Source organism: Stenella coeruleoalba (assembly GCF_951394435.1).
Source record: "Stenella coeruleoalba genome assembly, chromosome: 11".
Taxonomy (NCBI): Eukaryota; Metazoa; Chordata; class Mammalia; order Artiodactyla; family Delphinidae; genus Stenella; species Stenella coeruleoalba.
This window is the reverse complement of record NC_137157.1, coordinates 12,059,584-12,082,207: the sequence shown is the minus strand read 5'-3', so window position 1 is coordinate 12,082,207 and position 22,624 is coordinate 12,059,584. Positions and strand designations below refer to the sequence as shown.

The 22,624-nt window shown below is 37.7% G+C and overlaps 1 protein-coding gene across 13 annotated transcripts in view; it reads right to left on the bottom strand.

The window, feature by feature from the left end:
- Positions 1-22,624, bottom strand: part of RBFOX2 (RNA binding fox-1 homolog 2) — a 262,837-nt gene that overhangs the window by 21,328 nt on the left and 218,885 nt on the right. For 6 of the 13 annotated variants that reach the window (XM_079936667.1, XM_079936675.1, XM_079936668.1 and 3 more), the window contains 7 exons: positions 20,674-20,820; positions 17,180-17,233; positions 7,858-7,950; positions 5,000-5,060; positions 1,647-1,700; positions 1,433-1,525; positions 192-336 (listed from right to left, as the gene is read on the bottom strand). In XM_079936667.1, coding sequence (XP_079792793.1) covers positions 192-336; positions 1,433-1,525; positions 1,647-1,700; positions 5,000-5,060; positions 7,858-7,950; positions 17,180-17,233; positions 20,674-20,820 — 647 coding nt within the window. The remainder of the gene's footprint in view (positions 1-191; positions 337-1,432; positions 1,526-1,646; positions 1,701-4,999; positions 5,061-7,857; positions 7,951-17,179; positions 17,234-20,673; positions 20,821-22,624) is intronic. The other 7 variants (XM_079936670.1, XM_079936673.1, XM_079936676.1 and 4 more) reach the window with 3 other exon arrangements.

Here is a 22,624-nt window from a genome sequence, read left to right as displayed (position 1 = left end):
AAATGAAGATTTATATAATGAATTGATATTTTGTTACATTCTGACAATGGTACGGTTCTTTCCATCTAATCCGTTAATTTGCAAATATTCACAGAATCTCTACTATGTGGCACGGCAACATCCCAGAAGTTATACGAGGGCCATGGTTTTCTGTTTTTGTGCGGTTGCTTATTTTGGAATCTACTGCTTACCCTGGATAGGCGGGAATGGCTGTTGGAGGTACCGCTCGGACTGCACCGTATACTGTCCGCCCCCTGCCCCTCAGGTGGGCTCCTCTGAAAGCGGCCGCCGTGGTGGCTGCAGTTGGGTAAGGGAAGCCAGGAACTAAAGGGAGACCCAAAATACGACAGAAATGCCAACTTGCATTCAACAGCACGTGTACAATCACAGCTTGCTTTGCACCAATTACAGGAAAGACACCTCAACATTACATCTTTTCTCAAAAAGAAATGGAAATATACAATATGCCCAAACTAATTGACTCCATGCCTCATTCATCACAAATCTTGAGTGAGTTTTCTTTGTTTCTTCCCAATTTCAGCCTTACAATGCAAGCCGAGGAGAAACGGGTCAGGAAGCTCTGAGCACTACTGCCATAATGGAGACGAGACTTTTAATTTCTATGGGCAGTTTAAATTGATTGATATAAACTCTTTCACTGGCTAATTATTAACCTTGTTTCCAAACGTTATTACCTGCATATAATAATTATTCTTCATAAGAATATTCTTTTGTGTTTTGACATGCTGCCACACTCCAAGGCACACAGTAGTCTTCAGACATTTCATTAGTCAACCTTATTCTTTATCTAAAATATTTCAATTCAGAAATGTGAGGTGAGAGGGAAACTACCTCTCCCCTGCAGCCTTGTAATCCTTTAAAGAGGCAGACATTTTCTAAGGGCTTATTTTAAGTGTGCTGTCCTCTAGAAAGCACACAGAGACACTGATTCCATGTCCACTGAACTCTGTTTAATTATATCTCTTGCTAAATGGCTAAATGGCTCAGGTCAAAATGACTTTAGAGATATCAACAGAGCTGAGAATAAGCAATAATACTGGAGGGGCTTTTGAGGGATATTCGACTCAAGGGCCCAAAGCTGACTTGCAGATAACATGTACAACACATTCCACAAATAATTACTTCTTTTGTTTTCTTCATTACAAAGTGCAGACTAAAATTTTCTTTACATGTCCTCACCCCCTTCTAACTTTTCCAACTATTTATGCTTTTTGGCCATCTTAACATTTGGTCAAAAAGATTCTATCTAGCACAGGCTAATAAGCAGGACAGGGCACTGTGATAGTATTTATCTTTCTCGTGAATGCCTCCTTTTCAGTTATGTATTATATTTGGGGGAAAAAAAAGACCAACACATCACTGTTTACTCACAACAGTCAAAAGCCATGCCAGGTCAACATAGGCTACTTACTGATTAAAGGAATGTAAGTGTTGATGCCCCCTCTTCCTGACAGGGGCACTGCCGCGTCATTGCCTAGGGACACATCTGCTTGAAAGCTGGATGCTGAGTGCATTTAAGAAATGAAAAAGTGCAAAAAGATTACAAAGGAATAGGAAACTGAAAAACAATAGATTTTTAAAATACATATAAATAACACAAATGGAAAAATTAACTTAAATACTACCTGCATACAACTCGGGCCCATATACAGCTCCAACTACTGGGCTTAATTTCCAACCTGAAATGGAAGAGAGGACAGTAAACATTTAAAACTATATGAAGGAGCTTCCCTGGTGGCGCAGTGGTTGAGAGTCCGCCTGCCGATGCAGGGGACACGGGTTCGTGCCCCAGTCTGGGAAGATCTCATATGCCATGGAGCGGCTGGGCCCGTAAGCCATGGCCGCTGAGCCTGTGCGTCCGGAGTCTGTGCTCCGCAACGGGAGAGGCCACAACAGTGAGAGGCCCGCGTACCGCAAACAAACAAACAAACAAGCAAACAAGCAAACAAAAAACTATATGAGGAATATTAAGGAAAAGGAGTGATGTGCAAGTTGGCTTCAGACACCTCTGGGTTCATTTTTGCCTGGTACCAGCTTCTCTTTAGAAAGCCAGTGGGGGTTTACATGAGAGGGTGATGACATTTCTGGACCTGATCATCTTTAAGCAGGACTAGCACGGTGAAAGGATAATGAAGATTTGGCAGGGGAGTGGTGGGGGTAAAGAGACGTGAGAAAAAAAGTGGGAGGTAAGAAGATGGAGAGGGAATGAGAGAAGGAAAAAGAAATATAAATAAATCCTGGGATTTGGTATACGGTCTCTCATAGAACGGCTTAATGACCTAATCTTTGTTTAGAAGAAGGAAAAAGGCAGAATATATATCATTCTCTATCATACTGTGATGCGCTGTCTTCTATATCATCTTAACACTGTTTACTACTCTAATTGTTTGATAAGGGTATCCTTTGACTGAATTCAAATTTGACCTGGACCTCTGAATTCCATGTTCATTTATACCATGCTAATGGTATTCTGGGTAAATGGAAATCTTCCTTCATTGGGATTTCCCACTGGGATTTCACTGGAGTTAACCAAGGCACCAAGGAGAGACATGCAATGATAAAATTCAAGGTACATTCCCAACTTTGATGCATGTCTTCTGAGATTTTAATTTGCAATAAGCATATTTATGTTAATCAGACCTTTAAGCTAATGGATACAAGACCGCTGCTGAACATTAACTTAAACATTTATAAATTTTAAGTATTTCCAAACAACATTAGGTTTGATATCAATTTCATTTCTACATTCCCTTTTTTAGATTTATAGGAATATGGCAAGTAGTAAAAAAAAAGAAAAATGCACTATTACCCACTGATAGTTAGAGTAGAATTCCATGTGAAAACTTTAATCAATAAATATTTGTTGAATTTTATACATAAATATGCCATTTTATTTTTCTGAAAGATTGGCTCTTTGGTTTAATTCTTTTATAACATTGTAACATTGTGCCACTGCTACTCTATAAATATGTGAATGGAAAGAAGAAAAGGCCAATTAACAGATTTCAATGGCTATAAGCAAAGACATTATTCAAGAGAAAATCCATTCATTCGGAATCAATCCAATCCCCCATTCATTATTTTATGTGCTTATAGACATGCCTGTTCATTATGCTGCATAAAAATTTCAAAATCTGGATTCAAATCCTACTGGAGTTGCAAAAGCACAAATGTTCTTCAACTAGACAAATCAAGTGACTCAAAGCCAACATGAACTAAAATGCTGAGAATTCACCAGAAGGCACCTAGCACACTCTTTTCAGAATCTCTAACACGGGAGCTGCATGTTTCTAAAGTCTGGCTCCAGTAGGCTTGAATAGTGATTTAGAATAATATTAAAAAATGAACTTTTCCTTTCCTATCAATGGCACTATTACTTAAGCACTCCCTTTAAATGCATACAATGGATGCACATCATAATAATGGTATATAAAGGTACACTGTCAACAATATCTTGAATACGTTTAGTTTTGTACACTTTACAAATGTATTTTTACATTGTATTATATGTGTTTATGTCATTTGACTTTCACAAAACCCAAAGAGAGCGGTAAGATAGGTACCACCTCTGGGACAATGAGTAAGGACTACACTTCCCTGGGCTTCATTTCCTAGATAATAAGCTAGGAGGGTTGGATTTTAATGACTTCTAAAGAAGAGCCTTGTGGTGCTAAAATTCTGTGACTGCTACTCGACAGAGGTGACAACAGAATCAGATAGGTTAGGAAATTGGCCCACTGTCACAGAGGAAAATGAAGAGTCAAATCTAGAAGGAGAATTTCTGTCTTCTCAATTCTAGTCAGCAGCTCGTTCTGCTCCACCATTCTCGCTGGATCGAAAGGAAATCTGACATACTCTCCTTCTGATTTAGTTTAAATTGGATTTTTATCAAAATTGCAGAAACTTCTGTTTCTGTGATAGCAGTGAAAAGAAGAAAACAAAAGGTAAAGTGGAAGGTGGTGGTATCCCAAGATATACCACTAGTAAAGTGAGTAAGGAAAATGCAAATTATGCTGATAAATGCAAATTATGCTGATTTCTATAATCTATTTGAAAAGCTGGGCTACACATATTTATTGAAGACCTCCTGGGATATACTCAACACTAATACACTTCTACTTGATTTAAGATACTACCAGCACATACTGTCATACTCTAGCAGTAGGTTCAAACTTTTATAAAGCAATAAAAGGGGAGAAACTCCCCTTTTTATTCTAGATACAATCTTATGCACAACTCTAAAATATACAACAGAGAATGAGGTCCACCAAAGTGGAGCTGTAGGCCTCAAGACCCAGTCCATTCAGTTTCTTTTTCCCCCCAAGATGGTCCTGTAGAACACAGCTTGCAAAACCACTGTTGTACAACAGATTAAAACTATATCCTACCTCACTTAGGGAGTATGAGTCTAGATTAAATTTGACAACTGAAGCAAAAGTTCTGTTTTTGTTAGACAAAATATTCACAGAAAAATTCCTTCTTCATGAGAAACATTTATAAAACTCACTGTATAACAGGTAGCCACGGAATAGAAAATATGCGCGCGTACCCCTGCCCAACACACACACCCCGTGGCTGCTGCCTCTAGACCATTCCTTTAAAAGGAGAACAAGGGGTCAAGAATTATTCCAATTATTATGTTCAGATAAGTAAGATCCAGGGGTATCCTGGACAAGCCTAACATATTACAAAGAACTACAGCAGCTACAAAAAGAGGGTGCCCACGGGGGGCCTAACTTGGGTTAATAGGTAACCTCAAATGATGTGTTCGCACTGTATAAAATGAACTTTACTGAGACTATAACACCTTAATAACTAAAAAAACTTAAAAAAAAAGTAATTTATAAAAATTAACTCTCCTAGGTAAAGAAAATACTTCAACGTACACAAAACAAACTGAAGACTGAAATCAAGAAAAAGTCTTTGATGTTTGTGAGAATAAATGACATCTTTCCGAAGATGACTTGTAACCTCTTACCATTTGCATATGGTGTGACCATCTTCTTATTGGTCATTACACGTGCTGTAGCATTATTCACCTACAGATACAAAGTAGAAAGAAGGGGCAGGGAGGAAGTAAACCACATTAGGGAATATGGAGGTGCTCATTCAATAACAAAGTATTCAGTTTAAAATGTAAATTTCAGAGACAATTGATTTAAATAATTAATATAACAATATAAAATATTAATAATAGTATTTTAATTAAAGTGTTCATTAAATGAGGCTAACAAGAGTAAAATGCAGTTTCTTGGTCTCCAAATGGAAAACTAGGACAACTTTACCATCCAGGCCTCCAAAGAAAAAGTACATCTGCAAGTTCTTTGGAGATCTTTTAAACAGAGAAGTCTCTGCATTGAGAAAATATGGAAAAAAGTAATTGGAAACAGCTCTGTGTGCACGTGAACTTTGAAGTTCATTAACAAAACAGAGGCTTGCTACGTTGGTCAGGAAATAAATTTATAGGAAGATAGGAAAAAAAGTCTGTGGAGGTTACCTGTTCTGATGTTCAGCTTTTTTTATATGCTTGTATGAGATTTTACTGTTTGAGGTCAGTAAACAAATATAGGAACCGAGATTCCCATGCTGACAGACTTCAGGACCATTTTGAATTTTCTAGATTATGTGGCCTATTCATTTAAGAAGAAAGTTTTCAAGAGGCCTTAAATCAGGCACTTAAAAGAATTCAAAAAATAAAGCTTGTGTTTCTTTTGTTTTATGGTACTCTCTACCCTCATTACAGAACGGCATAATTAAAGCATTCTCAGTGGTAAGATAAGTAGACACTACAAAGATGGTGCTGATGAAGAAAAGATGAATGGAGCTTAGAAGCCAGGATACTGCAGCCCAGTGTCAGAACCAGCGTCAAAGCTCTTGCAAGGAGGGTAAAGCCTTACCATAGAACCTGGTTATATACTATGTTGTCAGGTATATAAAAACAGACCAGTTTTTAAAAGAATTATAAAACATACAAAATATAATATGTCTTATTTCGCTCTGGGAATTTATATTATGGTAAATTTGAATAGTGATAAATCTGTTATCAAAAAAAAAAAAACCACATCAATTTTAGGTAGAATTGGAACCAAAAATGTTTTAATAATATGTCTTTCAGGATTTGTATAGTGATGATCTTCCTATGTGAGGAAAAGAGCTGGAAACTCCATTTACTCTAGTTTGACCCACCAAATCATATCAACATTTCACATTTAAAAGAAAGAATGGGATACAACAATGATGAGACTGAGAGCATGCAGTTAAAAAACACACACACACAAATAAAAGAAAGAAAAAAACAATCAATTTTGGAAAGACAGGAGAAAGTGAAGAGCGAGGCTCTCACAGACAAGGATTAGAATGGGGCAAGAGCTTCCACTAGCTGCTAGAGCAGAAAGCACCCAAGCACTTAAAGGAAAAATGGCCAGAACCAATCAGAAACCACCAGTCAGCAAAAGAGACCAATAGCTGCACAGAACAGAGAAGGGGTGGGGAAGGACTAGGGCAAAGGGTAGGAAGACAGCTTGGGTAAGGAGAACAAAAAAGCGGGGAAGAGAAGAGAGAAAGTCAGGAAGGCTGTCACGGGCAGGAGAGAGAGCTGTCAAGAGCAAAGAAAGAACAGTCATAGCTACAAACAGAGGTCTGGGAAAGAGGAAAAGGAGGAAAGGAAGTGGGGGCAGGAAGTGCATTAATAAAACCAGCCAAACTGGAGTTCAGTAACTCTGAGTAAGATGTGCAAGGGGAAAAAATCACCATGACGTCAGTACTCAAACAGCTCAGACTGCTACAAAACAATGTGTACATCCAAAGTCCAGGCGGCATTACTCAACAGCATTGAAAATAAAAGGGGGAAAGGAAAAGGAAGAGGAGCAAGTCAAATCACATTTTGTAGTGTTAATGTGAGATGGCAGATGGACTTTTTCTTTCTTATTTGTTTGTAATTACATTTTAAAAAAGCTTCTTCTCTAGTGCTTTTGTTTCACTTACCGCCAACGGGCACCATCGCCAGCATTGTGTATAGTTACCATGGAAAGAGTGAGTCAAGTGAAGGGCCCTAAATGCTAAACCATTGGAAAGGGAGGGGAAAAAAAAGCAAAATATGCAGACATCTTACTCAAGATGGTGGCTTTTATATTTCATACTTTTAAAAACTGGGAAAGGGGAAAGGAGCCAGTTAACCTTCACTGCGTTATGAAAAGGGCTGGTGAGCACCAGGTGGCCGACTCACTCACAGTACTAGCACATTCCACAGGCAGCCACCCAACCCTCCAGTAACTGCTGAAATTCTAGATAGTAAATATATTTGAAAACCACATTAGTTTTGGATTCTTTCCTCCCCGCCCCCAACCTCTGTGATCTTCTGTTCCTTACTTGTCACACGCATGTGGAGGCGAACTGGCCTCCCGAGAAAGAGAGGATACTGGCTGGCCCCTTGATTCATCATAGGACACATTTCTAAATTGGGTAGTTTGTAGACATTTTAAAAGTTAGTTTTATTTTGGCCTGATTAGAGGAATTCAGAGTCTCGCAAACTGAAGCAAAGGAAAAAAATCAAGAGAGTAGAAGGATGAACATTTTGGAGGAAAAAAGTAAATGAAAAACAAATACACATACATTCGCACACAGGTAAATCAAAATTAAAACCCCAAAACAACCAAAAAATGGGAGGGGGGAGAAGGATAGAAGTGTTACTTTTACGCGTTTTAGTGCAAGAAGGTAAAGGACACAGAGACACAAAAACACAAACAAGACAGGGTTCCAAATGTGAAATAAGTGAGGCAATACATAAAAAGAGAAATAAAAATATAAACCAGAAATTGAATTATTGAAGACATGCACCTCGATTTTACGGCCCTCTACCACGGTGCCGTGTAATTTCTCCCTGGCCCTGTCTGCATCAGCACTATTCTCGAAAGTTACGAACCCGAATCCCTGCATGCAGCGGGAGAAGGGGGGAAAACATGCACATCGTTATATTGAAATACTGATCTCTTGGTAAATAGAAAAAAAATATCACAGTATGAAACTGACATCAGCAACAACTCAGCAATACTCTCCCAAAGTCACATTTTTGGTCCATGCATATTTTGTAAAGGGAAATTAAATCCAATAAAAGAATAAAGAACTGTAGTAGTAGTGATAATAATAATAATGTAATTAACAACAATAAAAACAATAATAAAATAAAACATAAAGCATGTGAGGCCAGACCAAAATTAAGGTATAGAGTTACTCGGGTCAAACTATTCAACTGAGAATCTGAACATTTTAAAAAATCCTACCTTTCTTATTTCGTGCTGCTAATATACATATCCTTTTATATAATACTAAAAATAATTAAATCTATTATTCCCCAGTAACTTCTACATGGAACTTGATATTTAGGTGCAAACCTTGTATAATGAGTTTTTGAGGCGGTCTAAGCGTTTTAGCCCCACTTTGCCTGTTGCTTATAGCACCATCAACTTCTCTGGGAACGGTATAATTTAAGATACAGTGTTCATGCTTGATTCTGTGGGTACTGGGTGTGGAAGAGGAGAGCACTCATGTTTGTCTAAGCAAACGAAAATACCACTAAGCAGTGGTCAATTATGACTTTTCTTCAATGTGAATTTTAAACAACCAGACTGACACTCAAGAGTAAAAATATGTTCAGCTGAATTTCAGAAAATTGCTTACCCAAATTTGCCTAAATTTTGTTGAAGCCTACATCTGCTACTAAATGTATTAGTTTTTTCTATATGCAGAGAGAAAAAGGAATAGTCAAAAAGGCAACAGGAATGAGATATATGTTAGTGACATCAATTGCATACTATTTAATAGGAAACGAATACCATAAAACAGCAATACAGTTGCTACTCTGAGTTAGGATTAATTTATTTGTCCATTGTAGACGCTGAAAAACAAACAAACCAACCATGGAGTTTTAATTTATTAAATAGAAAAAGTAGGAGACCGGGAGTTAACCCACTCTACTCCTTGGCTCACATTAAATCTGAAAAGACTGCCTGGGTCATTATCATTCTATCAATTTCAACACCAGCAGGATTTACTATATACTATAGGACTATTTGACAAAGCAGTATATCAGTTTCATTCTAGGTGCTCTGTCCTTATCTTTCCACTCTGCAACTATAAAATTTTCTCAAGCTATTTATATCTGTAGAGTGGTAACTTCTTAGAATTTTCTGAGACAGTCCTCATGTCTCAACAGCTTCACTGTCCCTCTAGCATTCTTTGAATATGCCATTGTAGGATAACCTGAACCTTTACTTTCACTGAAGTTCTGCTTTGCTGCTTATTAATACCATGAGTACTCCTATGTATACAAAACATATTTTTAACTGAGATGGTAAATAATGTGCATTGCTCAATAAGATTTTATAAAAGCAACTCCATCATTCTGAAGGATCTGATTTCTCAGCATTTAAATGACTACATGGCTGGGTGGCAATCCACGGAGGATTCCAATGGATTATCTCTACCTTCAATGTGGATATCTAGAAAGTGAAATGCTAAGCTGACAGAAATTTTTTAAAATATATGTAGCTTAGGATGGAATACTATGGGTAATTTTAATTCAAAATGTTCTTTAAAAATGTACATGTGTTGAAAATATCAATGCGAACACATTTTCAGAAACAAATTTTGATATCAACATGTTATAGCCACTTTGACAACTCAAGGTGTACAAGGGCAAGTTACTAATCAATTATTCCATTTGTCATCTACACTAGCATCTGATGAAGACAGGAAGCCAGCTATCCGATCCTGGAGAATCCTCCAATAGGAAAGTTAAACCTTTTAAAAAAGGTTACAGGGTTTCCCTGGTGGTGCAGTGGTTGAGAGTCCGCCTGCCGATGCAGGGGACATGGGTTCGTGCCCCGGTCCGGGAAGATCCCACATGCCGCGGAGCGGCTAGGCCCGTGAGCCATGGCCGCTAAGCTCCGCAATGGGAGAGGCCACAACAGCGAGAGGCCCGCGTTCCACTAAATAAATAAATAAATAAATAAATAAATAAATAAATAAATAAATAAATAAATAAATAAATAAAATAAAGGTTACAGATAGTGATGAGTTTTTATATCACATTTTGTAAGTTCTATAAGCTGTATTTCAACGGACTGTCACAGCCTTATACATTTTATGCCCTGGGTTAAATTAATAAATTATAAACTAGTGGTTGGACAGCAGATTATGTAGAGGCTAATATACAAGTTTTTAACTTTAGCATTATGACTACACACACCCACATACATACACACATACTTGTGTGTCTTTTAATTGCACCCATGGGGTAGAAAGGATAAACCTGTTCGTTTCCTTTTGAAAGTAAAAACATTGAGCCAATCTGAGGTTAAGTATTCAAGCATCAACAAGGCCCAGAGCACCAACAGGGTCTTCTTCCTTCCATGTAGCTTTTTCCTACAGCTAATGGTGAGAAAATTAGAAATTAAGCTTTGAAACCAAAATTCAGTATTCTATTTACTAAACTATATTAGTCCTACAATTCTTCTAGTTTTCTCTTTCAAATCTAATTGCTAAATGTGTTCTATGACCCTTCTTTCTGTAATGTGTTGATGGACCATCTGTGACACAATGGCTGTGTGGTATCATAAGTGCTAGCATCTTACAGTCAGCATATGACGAAGTTTAACATTAAAGTCTGCTTGTGTAAGATTTTTTCAATATAACTTCAGTATTCTGGAACAAAATTTCACTTTTAAATGTTTTAAAAGTGTTTTATAAGGAAAGGTGCTTATAAACTAAAGAAAATGCTAATCAAGATATCAAAGACATAAAAATGAAGCAATCTTTTTTTTTTTTTTTTGCGGTACGTGGGCCTCTCACTGCCGTGGCCTCTCCCGCTGCGGAGCACAGGCTCCGGACACGCAGGCTCAGCGGCCATGGCTCACGGGCCCAGCTGCTCCGCGGCATGTGGGATCCTCCTGGACCAGGACACAAACCCGTGTCCCCTGCATCGGCAGGCGGACTCTCAGCCACTGCGCCACCAGGGAAGCCCCAAAATGAAGCAGTCTTTGCAGGCATATTTACTAGCGTAAAGAGGAGGCAGAAGGCCTTGTTGATACTTTGGGACTCCTGATAAGAAACACAGAGGTAATAGGATTTCTTTCTTTCCTTCGAAGATAAATAGACCTTGTGTCAGGCAGAATAACAGCCCCCCCAAAGTTGTCCATGTCCTAATCCCCAGAACCTGTGAATATGTTACCTTACATGGCAAAAGGGATTTTGCAGATGTGATTAAATTAATGATCTTGCGATAGGGAGATTATCCTGGATTATCCAGATGAGCCCAATGTAATCGCAAAGGTGCTTAGAAGTGAAAGAGGGAAAGAGAGTCAGAATTGGAGAGTGTAGCGGCCTGAGAAAGGCTGGGCTGGCTGTTGCTGGCTCTGAAGATGGAAGGGGGGCTATAGGCCAAGGAATGTGGGCTGCCTCCCGAAGCTGGAAAAGGCATGCAATGGAGCATCCCTTAGAGCCACCTGAAGGAACACAGCCCTCCAACACTTTGATTTTAGCCTAGTGAGACCCACTTTGGACTTCTGACCTCCAGAACTGTAAGTTAATAAATCTGTGTGGTATTAAGCCACCAAGTTTGTGATAATTTGCTCAGAAGCACTAGGAAATGAGTATATATCTCTCAGAATTAAGGCCTGTGATTAGGAAGATGAGAAGCATAACCAGTATTTTTGGAGTACTGTCCTTAAATACTTTTCTCTTGAGTTGAAACTTCAAACAGGTGGTTTTCCATCAACTCAACTTCTTGCTTGCTTATCTGTCACATTTACAACTTGGTTTTAAGAATATTAACTCAAATAAGGCTTGAAAAAAATTTTAATGTACTGTTTCTTCAATAAAATTTAGCACTTTTGAAAATGTGCCAGAAATTGAGCCAAGGATATTCATAGACTTAAAAAGTTACTAATAGGAAAACTCTCTTCCACGAAATTATGTTTAATGTTCCCTTATTCTTGGAAATCTAATTCACATTAATTCTGGTCATTTGGATCTCTTGCCTTGAAAAAAATTTAATACAATTATGTCTAAACCTAACACATTTTCCTTAGAAGAGCTTCAAAACGGATCATACAAGGTATCAAAAAGGGAAACATAATAACAGTCTGAATAGCTACAAAGTCAGACCCTTAACAGTACATATTTCAGGTATGTAAGAAGATAAAAGATAAACAAAAAGTAAACTTTCATTTTTAAATTAAAAAAAATGATGTTGCAACATTTGTCTATACCAGCACTATCCAATATATCCAAAAATACAGCATGAGCCACATATATAATTTCAAATTTTCTATTAGCTACATTAAAAAAGTAAAAACAAGTGAAATTAATTTCAATAATGTATTTTATTTAACCCAGTATATACGACGTATTATAATTTCAACATGGCATCATTATGAAACCATTATGAGTGAGATGTTTAATATTCCTTTTGAGCTAAGTCTTTGAAAGTGGTGTCTATCTTACACTTAAAGCACGTTTCAATTTAGAGATGTGCCACATTCCAAGTGGCCAACTTGGCTGCTGCGCTGGGCAAGGAAGGTCTACACCTTTACACTCTTACCTGAAGTTCTCAGCTCCCAAAGTTCTTCTATGTTAGCAATTTAAATACACCAGTGCTACATTCACAATTTACCAGCTATCTTAGCTGTCTTTTGGAAATTGAGGGATGCTGTGTTTATCAGGTACATGGTCGTGGTTAAAACTTCTACAGAGTGTGACAAAAATTTTATTATCTGCCTTGACATCCATTTGTCATCAAGGGCACACAGGAGCCGAATAACTGTCACCTTTTTAGTCTGGCCTCAGACTGCAGTAAATAACAAGCAACAGGATGAGCATTGTAAAAATATTTTTAAATTTGTATAATCTTTGAATTTTTCCATCTCAGAAGAATGAGAAAGAAAATTTACCATGTAACTTTTAAGGGAGAAATCAAAACCAGAAGGTTCTCCTGGGTATGGCCAGAACACAGGAATTAAAAAATAAATAAAAGAAAACTAAAACTAAAACCCATAAAATGGTAGCAAAAGAAAATAAACTAAGACTTTCGGAAATACATGCACTGTTAATTCAGTTTTAAGTATAATGAAAAACATTTCACCTCAGCATTACCCATCAAATTTTACTGAAAATCACAAAGGCCTACTCGGTGCAATTTCAAAGATAGTCTTTTGACTATATTTGGAAAGAAATAATTTCCCTTTGCATAAAATCAAAAGCCAGGGAAATAGGAGAGAAATTACAGCATATTTCTTGTGTCTGAGGAATGGGAATAGAGGTTTTATCTTCCCTAACTCCAGCCTAAACATAAGCTTAACCCAAACCCAGATTCCCATCATTCCAGAAATCCACCTGAGAGAAGTAATGCAAACACATTAACTAAAAATCTGCTAGAAATCTCAGTAATTGTTGCTGTGCTCTCTTCTGCAGTCCTTTAGAGGACTTAACAATTGACACTGTGTGAAGAAGAAGAGCTTCTATACATTCAATATTTATAAAACGCGTCCCTTCAAAAGTGACAAGTATACTCAAAGTATGTTGACAAAACTTTATGGAAAATATAAATGTTAGAATCTTTGTATTTCTTTTTAAAATAAGCTTGATAATTATCACAAACAAAATGTCATGGGACTGGGTGATAGTGAACAGGATGGTGGAAGGTCTGAATTTCAACAGTGAAATAAACTTTTGAAAACAAGTGCTCAGTTACTAAAAGCGTCTAGCAGACAGTACAAGGTCAAGAGTATTGGCTGTTGAACTAGGTGACCACTGTTTAGTGCTCTGTTTAAGATTCTATGTGAGAATATGTGAGAAAAAAAGAAAAAAGGAAGGAAATACATGAGAATATTGTGACTATTCCATTTAATGAACTATGTATGCTTTCCCCCCTTACTTCTCATTAAACGTCATGTTTTCCTTTTATAATGGTTTTTAAAAGGGTGCTTTTTAAAAATTGTTACTCAAAGGATCTATAAGGAGAATGACAATATAATTTATTGTTCAAACTAGGATACTTTGAGGGAGAAAGGGGACATTATTAATTGCTAAGACAACAAGTATAACTGGGACTATCCTAGATAAACCAGGATATATGGCCACTCTCCCTATACACTAACTTCTTATTGTTTGTATTACTACTTTGTCACGACTGGTGAAATTTGGAGAATCAATAATGCTATGCGTATCTGTTTAATCATTTTCTAGATTCTATATGAGTACATTAGTTAACTTTTTGGAAGGGGTATCATTTTTCATCACATATCTTAATTAAACATTTTCAAAAGGATAGTCTATCTTTGCTTCAGTTAATCACAGAAAACTAAATACAGCTGACTTTATGTTTTTACAAAGGAGTAGGGAGTAAAAAGAACACTTTCAAAAATCAAATGAAATAATTTAAATAAATATGTATGTATGTATATGCATGTAAACAAAATAAATTCATTTCATAAAAACCAAATTCAGAATATGAAGGTCAAAGAAGAAAAAAGGAAAATAGTCAACAACAAAGAAACAACTACTTTCTGGAACACAGAAATTCTACTCTCCAGGCAAGGTGGAAAGGTAGACTACTAGCAGGCAGGGAAGGAATGGACATGCAGCAAGACAGTGTTCACTTATGTTTTTAAGGGGGTATATTCTCAAACCCGGGGCCAACGATCTCATAAAAAATAAGACATGGTAATAAAGAGTTGCTTTTTGTTTTGCAGTCACTTGGTTAAATACTGTTTTACATGTAAGTATTACTTATCTCTAAAAACTTGTCAGTTTTTCCATTATTGCTTCAGAAAAAATTCAATAAAGCTAATTTCTGTACAGAAAAGCACTCTGTTAAAAGACTGAGCAATTCTTAGCTAACCAATAGGACCATATAAGTCTCCTTTTCTCTGGCTCCTTTCAAGACATGTTGTAATTTTATAGTCAACCCCAGACACAAAAGTAATGAGAAACTAAACTTAATTTACAAAAAGAAAAGTACTCATTAATTTATCTCAGGTGGATCCCAGAAGACGCATCTAGGTTTTGACTCCAAAATAAATCTCTATTAATGAGCCCATTCCAGCTAAGAACTTTAGGTAGCAGTTAAGAAGGGCAAAGGATGAAGACAGGTTTTTGTATCAGTTCTAGAAGGCAGGTCCAAGGCAATTCTGAATTCTGTGCTTTGTTTTAAAAACATTTTCCAATTAGTACACAGTCTGTCTACCCTTCAGCAGCCCAAAGAAAAAAGGGCAGTGAGGACACAGCATCAAGCTGAGAGAGGCAGCATATACTTTTAGATTCCCCAAAGAGAAAAGGAAGGCTTGTGTCATTTTAAAATGGAAATTACAGGGGAGGAGTAATTGAATCGGGTAAATTAAAAATTTTTTGGCAGTAGGCAAATCCTTGAAGTCAATGAAAGAAGCCTTAGAAAGATCAATTTCCTTTGCTTCACAAGAATTCAATCAAATTATTTTCTTGGTAAGGAGCAAAGTCCTCAATGCCTGATAGAATTTTATTGGGCTTCCGGTTGTTAGTCTAGCTAAGAATGTTTTAAGTGCGAACACTTAAAACCAAAAGCATTTAAACTATACTGGTTCAGATAAACAGTGTGGTCAATAATCTTCATGTGTTTATTTCACATTCATGTGCTTCTCATCTCTAAACCATTGTCATTTTTCTATCTTGTATCTAAAAAGTTCACAAAAAAATAACAGCAAACTATACAACAAAAGAATAGAAATCCACTGTGAGGAAATTACAAGTATAAACAGTTTTACTGGTTACAGTTTGAATAGATTTCACTTTAAAAATACTTACCAAGTTAAGTGCTGGAGAAAGTTCTGTATAGGCATAATTAATCTTTTTTTGTTTTAACTGAAAACTGAAAGCTTAGAGTATAATTACCTCTTTAATAATAAACAAATAATTATTATAGTCAGAATTAAACACTTTTAGTGTTGATGCATTCTATAAAGGAAGGGAATAATAATCAGAAGCATTAGGAAAGCACAAACATTTTTATTAGTACAGATGGGGGCAGGAAGTATATATAACTCTGTAGATATGTTATTAGTTCCCAAAGTATGGTGAATTTGGAGTAGGAAATTAAGAGAGGTAAATAGTAGCTTACTTATTTACTTTATTTAGCTCTTCTCAAATTACATTCTTAAGAGATTTAATCATAGCTAAGGGCTATTTTCAAAGTTCAGTAGGGATGACCAAATGAAAATTAATTTCAAAAACTGGTCTAACCTAAAAATGCAAGTAGAACTGAACATAGCAAGGTAAATATTTACAAGCCTGCCCACAGCTGATTGTGTCTGTGGAGTGTATTCCATTTGTTGAGGAAGAAGAAAACTCTCACATAAAACATTCTGAAATTCAGTTCATCAAATATTTTTTCACAACACCATTTGTAAGACTTTACAATTCCTTCATTCCTAAAAGCACTGCTGCTTATTTTAGTGCATAAAAATTCTAAATCATACAGATTGGGAATTTAAAACAGTAAATTATTATGTTCATCCTCATGCAAAAAAACCCCAACTCACTGTATTTGTAATTGAAGTGACTCTCAGTCCTGAAGCTTGCCTATCTGGGTATAACTTAAAGGAGGAAATCCACAGTGAATACCTGAGTCACTACTCCCTGTTTTCAAGCTTTATCAGAATTTACTGAACAGAGAGAACAAGTCAACTGAACAACTGAAATATTAAATTTGTTCTAAGTATGTCATTTTGAAGTTCGATTTTTAAAAGCTGAACTGTTCTGGTAGAATTCAGACTAGAATTCTCACAAAATTTCACTTTTTTCCAGTCTTCTCTCTCGTCCTTTACAATAAGAAGCTTAGGCCAAATTTAAATCTGAGAAAGGACTGACATCTCCTACAGCCTTTCTTCCCTACGTCCACACTCTCCCCTCAAACCTCTCCTGTTTCTACACCATCACTCTCCCAATTTAAGAAAGATTCAGGAGAAATCTGGCCACGCAGTGGCTTATGTTTAGAGGTAACCTAATCAAGCTAGCTCACTGGGATACTTTTTGCAGGCTTGAAAAACAGCTTAAGTTTTCTGACTATTTACTATTTTAAATAAAACAAAACTAAAAGAAACCAAGCACACAACACTGAAATGGAGCTTACCTTAGAGCCACGTTCATTAAAGATTATTTCTACATCTAGGATTTTGCCAAACTGCTGCAGAGACAAAAATAAAAACATTTACTCATGTTCAGCTTTTTATCCATATACTTTACTTTTTTCTGAAAGAGGAAGAGGTGGTTTTTTTTCTTTAAACTACTTATTTAACATCCATGTTTCTATTTGTTGGTAGGTCCCAATATCAGTTGTTGATTTTTCCTCATCATTGAGCTGATAATTTTTCCTTTTTTAATTCACTCACTCACGCATTATTCACCTCTTTATAGCGGAAGCGGTTTTCAGAAGTTATTCACAGCGTCACTGTATTACATGCTTCTTCACATGGACAAGAACTGGGGGTTTTCCTAACTATATCTCTAACTTTTGAAATCGTAAGTAGAAAGATATACTACTGATGGCTGTTTTTCTTCCCTTTCTTGTTTTTTTGGGCCGCACCTGCCACGGCATGCAGGATTTTAGGTCCCTGACCAGGGATCGAACCCATCCCATGCCCCCTGCAGTGGAAGCTCCGAGTCTTAACTATTGGACTAACAAGTAAGGCCTTCCTTTTTTTTTCTTTTTAATAAATAAAAGTAAACCACATTTACTAAAAAAAAAATAGAAAATATAGATAAACAAAAAGGAAAAGGGAAAACAAAAAATGAAGACCATCTGCAATCCCAACACCTTAACATTTTGGTACACAGCCTTCCCAGCTTTTCCTTAGGCGCGCGCGTGTGTGTGTGTGTGTTTACTTTTCTTAAACTTCATATACTATGAATAACTTTCCCAATCAATAAATATATATGTGTTATCTCCATAGGCTACATGCCATTTTCCAGCATACCAAACATTCATGGACACTATGGATGATTCTATCGATATTTATTTGCCACTTCAATATTTCTGCAATAAACATCATCTAGAATATTTAAAATAATAACTTCGTTTCGAAATTAGTTAAATATTTTAACATTTGGAAAATCAAACAAAGCTAAAAATACACCACCTAAATAACTCTATTGCTAGGTAGCTAAATAGCTGATTAGAGGGGCATACAAATAACACAGTAATTATCTGGAGGAGAGGTATATATAAGGTGATAAAACTACCTGTTTTAATCAATACCTGAATGAGCTGAATTGAAGGAATGTACAGTAAATCTCCAATATCGTTTTGGCTCACATTTCCCTTTGAGAACTAGACTCACAGACCCAATTATCTATTTCACTTGGATTTCAAACTAGACTTTGGGAAATGTGAAGAAACTAAAAAACGAAAAGAGCAAAACAGAGATCATGTTTTCTTATTGGGTTGAATCATTACTATCTTTATCAAAAAAACATGTATTAAGAGCCCAAGTTTTCTAGAATAAGACTTCTGGACTTGATTCCAGTTTCACCATTTAATAGAAAATCAGAAAAATCAAGGGAAGAGGAAAATGTCTTATTTTAGGAAGGAGGGCACTTTATTTTATTTCTATGTCTATCCAAAAAACTGAAATTTGGGGCTTCCCTGGTGGCGCAGTGGTTTAGAGTCCGCCTGCCGATGCAGGGGACACGGGTTCGTGCCCCGGTCTGGGAAGATCCCACATACCGCGGAGTGGCTGGGCCCGTGAGCCATGGCCGCTAAGCCTGCGCATCCGGAGCCTGTGCTCTGCAATGGGAGAGGTCACAACAGTGAGAGGCCCGCGTACCACAAATAAATAAATAAATAAAACCGATCCAAATGATTTAAAAAAAAACAAAAAAACAAAAAAACTGAAATTTGTATGGTATTTTAGAGTTTGTTTTCTTTTACATTTTCTAATTCATCTTTATAATAACCTTCCAGAGTAAGAACTGGTTAAGGAAAATGAGACTAAAAGAAGGTACTCATCAAGTTTGCAGAGGTAATAAAATGGAAATAAAATAAAACATGGAATCTCTGCTCTTTACCAATGCTACTGTCCTTCTAAAACACTGATAGGTACTAACTACGTGGAAGAAGACAGCAACCAGGTATCGCCTGCAATGAAAATTTTATTTTTTTTTTGCACTTAGTGTCGTATGAGAAGGGCATTATACATTTCAAGAAATCACTGACAGCTGGCCTAGGCAGATCTTTAGTGGACACTATTTTTCTGCCTCAACAGAGAAAACACTTCTGACAGATGAGGATGCATTCCATTTTCACAGACCTCCAGAGATTAAGGTTCCATATTATCTCTGATAATTCAGTAGAGAACCTAGTAACTCATACTCCTGGGAAGTTTCTTCTTAAACATAACCCAAATTCTTTTTTCTTTTTAAATTTACTTATTATTTTTGGCTGCGTTGGGTCTTCGTTGCTACGTGTGGGCTTTCTCTAGTTGAGGTGAGCGGGGGTTACTCATTGAGGCAGTGTGCAGGCTTCTCATTGCGGTGGCTTCTCTTGTTGTGGAGCATGGGCTCCAGGCATGCGGGCTTCAGTAGTTGTGGCATGTGGGCTCAGTAGTTGTGGCTTGCGGGCTCCAGAGCACAGGCTCAGCAGCTGTGGTGCACAGGCTCAGTTGCTCCACAGTATGTGGGATCTTTCCGGACCAGGGCTCGAACCTGTGTCCCCTGCACTGGCAGACGGACTCCCAGCCACTGTGCCACCAGGGAAGTGCTGTAACCAAAATTCTTTACGTTGCCCTTTATATTTTCTGTTGCTCTCTTTTCTGTAGAGCTGGAGAATAGCTGGCTACCATTTCATGCTGAAAAGCTCTTCCAGTGCTTCAAAAATACCATTAAATCTCAACCCTGGCCTTGCCTTTGGTGTAGAAAACACATCCAGGAAGTCAGCTGTAAGTGACAGAACTCTGCTCCAGGGTCTTGTCGCCATGAAGTGGCCACAACCGAGACTTAAAGAAGGGCATTTGCTTTTCTGACAAAGCATTAGGCTGCTATCCAAATAATTAAAACAAAAATCAATTATTTCTTACTCCCAGTTCAAGTTAAGTGTTTGATCAAATTAAAACAGGCAACAACACCTTAGCCCCAAAAAAGAATTAAGATTCTCAGCAGCCATTCATTTCTGAGTAACTTAAATATTTGCTATTATACTTCGTTTTCATGACAGCGATTCTGGGAGGAAGTAAACAGCTGGAAGAACACGCCAGGCAGCAAACTAACCCCCTATACCTGATTTTAGATCACAGATATGATTTTACTTAATTCATGACCCTTTGAAAGGCAGGGATTACTGTCTTGTCCTGATTTCAGTGCTTGGGTTTTCTGAACATCCTAAGAAACCCCTCAGTCCCAGGCAAACTGGGTTGTGGAGTCATCTTATGTATGTGAGAATTTGCAAGGATAATGTCTAGAATAGGCCAGGAGATGGGAAAGTTTCTAAAGGCTGATGAAAATAATGATTTACCTCAGGATCTTTCTCAACATACTTGTAATTTTACCCTAAAGTAGTAATGACTAATAATACATCTGGTGAGTTAAAGTATATTTTCATTGTAAAACCATAAAAGGACTTCAGAGACTTACCCCAAACATCTGCCGGAGGTCAGGATCCCGGAAGCGGAAAGGAATATTAGAGACATGCAGGCGTTTAGGGGTAGATTTACTCTCTGAATTTTCACTACTTTGCGTCTGTGACTGCTGGCCTTCTGTCTGTGCGCCCCCTTCTGTCTGCTAAGCAAAGAAATAAACAACATTAAGGGAAAAATAAATACAATTATTTCACAAGAATTACATAAAATAATTGAAGTCCTCCCCCACCCCAATCATTCTCAAACAGTGTGTCTTTAAGCAAAAATTACAGCTGTCCTTTCAAAGAGAAAAAAACCAAAGATGTTATCTGTGTTCAAAATGCTATAGTTTACCAAAAAATTTAGGTCTTTTGCATATTTATAGTACATTAGTAAAGTGGGAGATACTAGAAACACTAAGTGACTTGCTCAAGATCACATGGAGAGGAACTTCCCTGGTGGCCCAGTGGTAAAGAATCCACCTTACAATGCAGGGGACGAAGGTTCGATCCCTGGTCAGGGAACTAAGATCCCACATACCATGGGGCAACTAAGCCCATGGGCCACAACTACTGAGCTCACGCACTAGAGCCCGCGTGCCGCAAACTACAGAGCCCATGGGCCACAACTACAGAGCCCTAGTGGCCTGGAGCCTACGTGCCTCAACTAGAGAGGAGAAAACCTGCACACCACCACTAGAGAGAAGCCCATGCACAACAATGAAGAGCCTGCGTGCCGCAACTAAGACCTGATGCAGCCAAAAAAATAAAATAAATTAAAAAAAAAAAAGATCACACGGAGATACATTAGGAAAACAAGATATAAAAATAGTACATTGGGACTTCCCTGGTGGCACAGTGGTTAAGAATCCACCTGTCAATGCAGGGGACATGGGTTCGAGCCCTGGTCCGGGAAGATCCCACATGCCACGGAGCAACTAAGCCCGTGCGCCACAACTACTGAGCTTGCACTCTAGAGCCCGTGAGCCACAACTACTGAGCCTGCGTGCCACAACTACTGAAGCCCGCGTGCCTAGGGCCCGTGCTCCGCCATTGCAACGAGAAGCCCACGCACCGCAACGAAGAGTAGTCCCTGCTCACCGCAACTAGAGAAAGCCTGCGTGCAGCACCGAAGATCCAGCACAGCCATAAATAAATAAACAAACAAATAAAAAGAATAATGAATTAAAAAAATAAAAATAGTACTTTGTTCTTAGATTCTTACAGAAGTTCCTTTTTTTTTTTTTTTTTTTTTTTGCGGTACACGGGCCTCTCACTGTTGAGACCTCTCCCGTTGTGGAGCACAGGCTCCAGATGCGCAGGCTCAGAGGCCATGGCTCACGGACCCAGCCGCTCCGCGGCATGTGGGATCTTCCCGGACCGGGGCACGAACCCGTGTCCCCTGCATCGGCAGGCGGACTCTTAGCCACTGCGCCACCTGGGAAGCCCGAAGTTCCTATTTTTGAGATCTTTCCATTTTGAAAATATAGAGTCTGTGGTATAATACTTAGTTGTGGAGATACCAGTATTTCTGGTCCATCATTTCAGGAAATAAGGGAATATTTTTATATTTCATTCCCTCTATTAGTTCCAGGGTTTATGACTACTGGGTTACCAAAGTACTGTAACATTATTTATGAAGAGGAGACACCTAGTGACAAAGGGCCCTTTGCTCAAAAACTGAAGAAGCTTCTTACTCTGAAACCAATCTGTACTCTCCTCCCTAATTTATGCGATTCCTGCTACTTCAGCAAAGGGAACCTACCCTTCTGTAGCCCAGAGCAAAGTTGCATTTAGAAAAATCTGTTGGGAAAGGCTTGAAGGGACCCTGCCTAATCTACTACATACCCATAAATGCTAGATTTGTATATATCCATAGTGAAAGAATATGGGTGAGTGTGGGTGTGCATTTTAAATCATGAATCTCTTCTGCAATGTCCTAGGCATGTGTTAATTTAATTCTTTTTC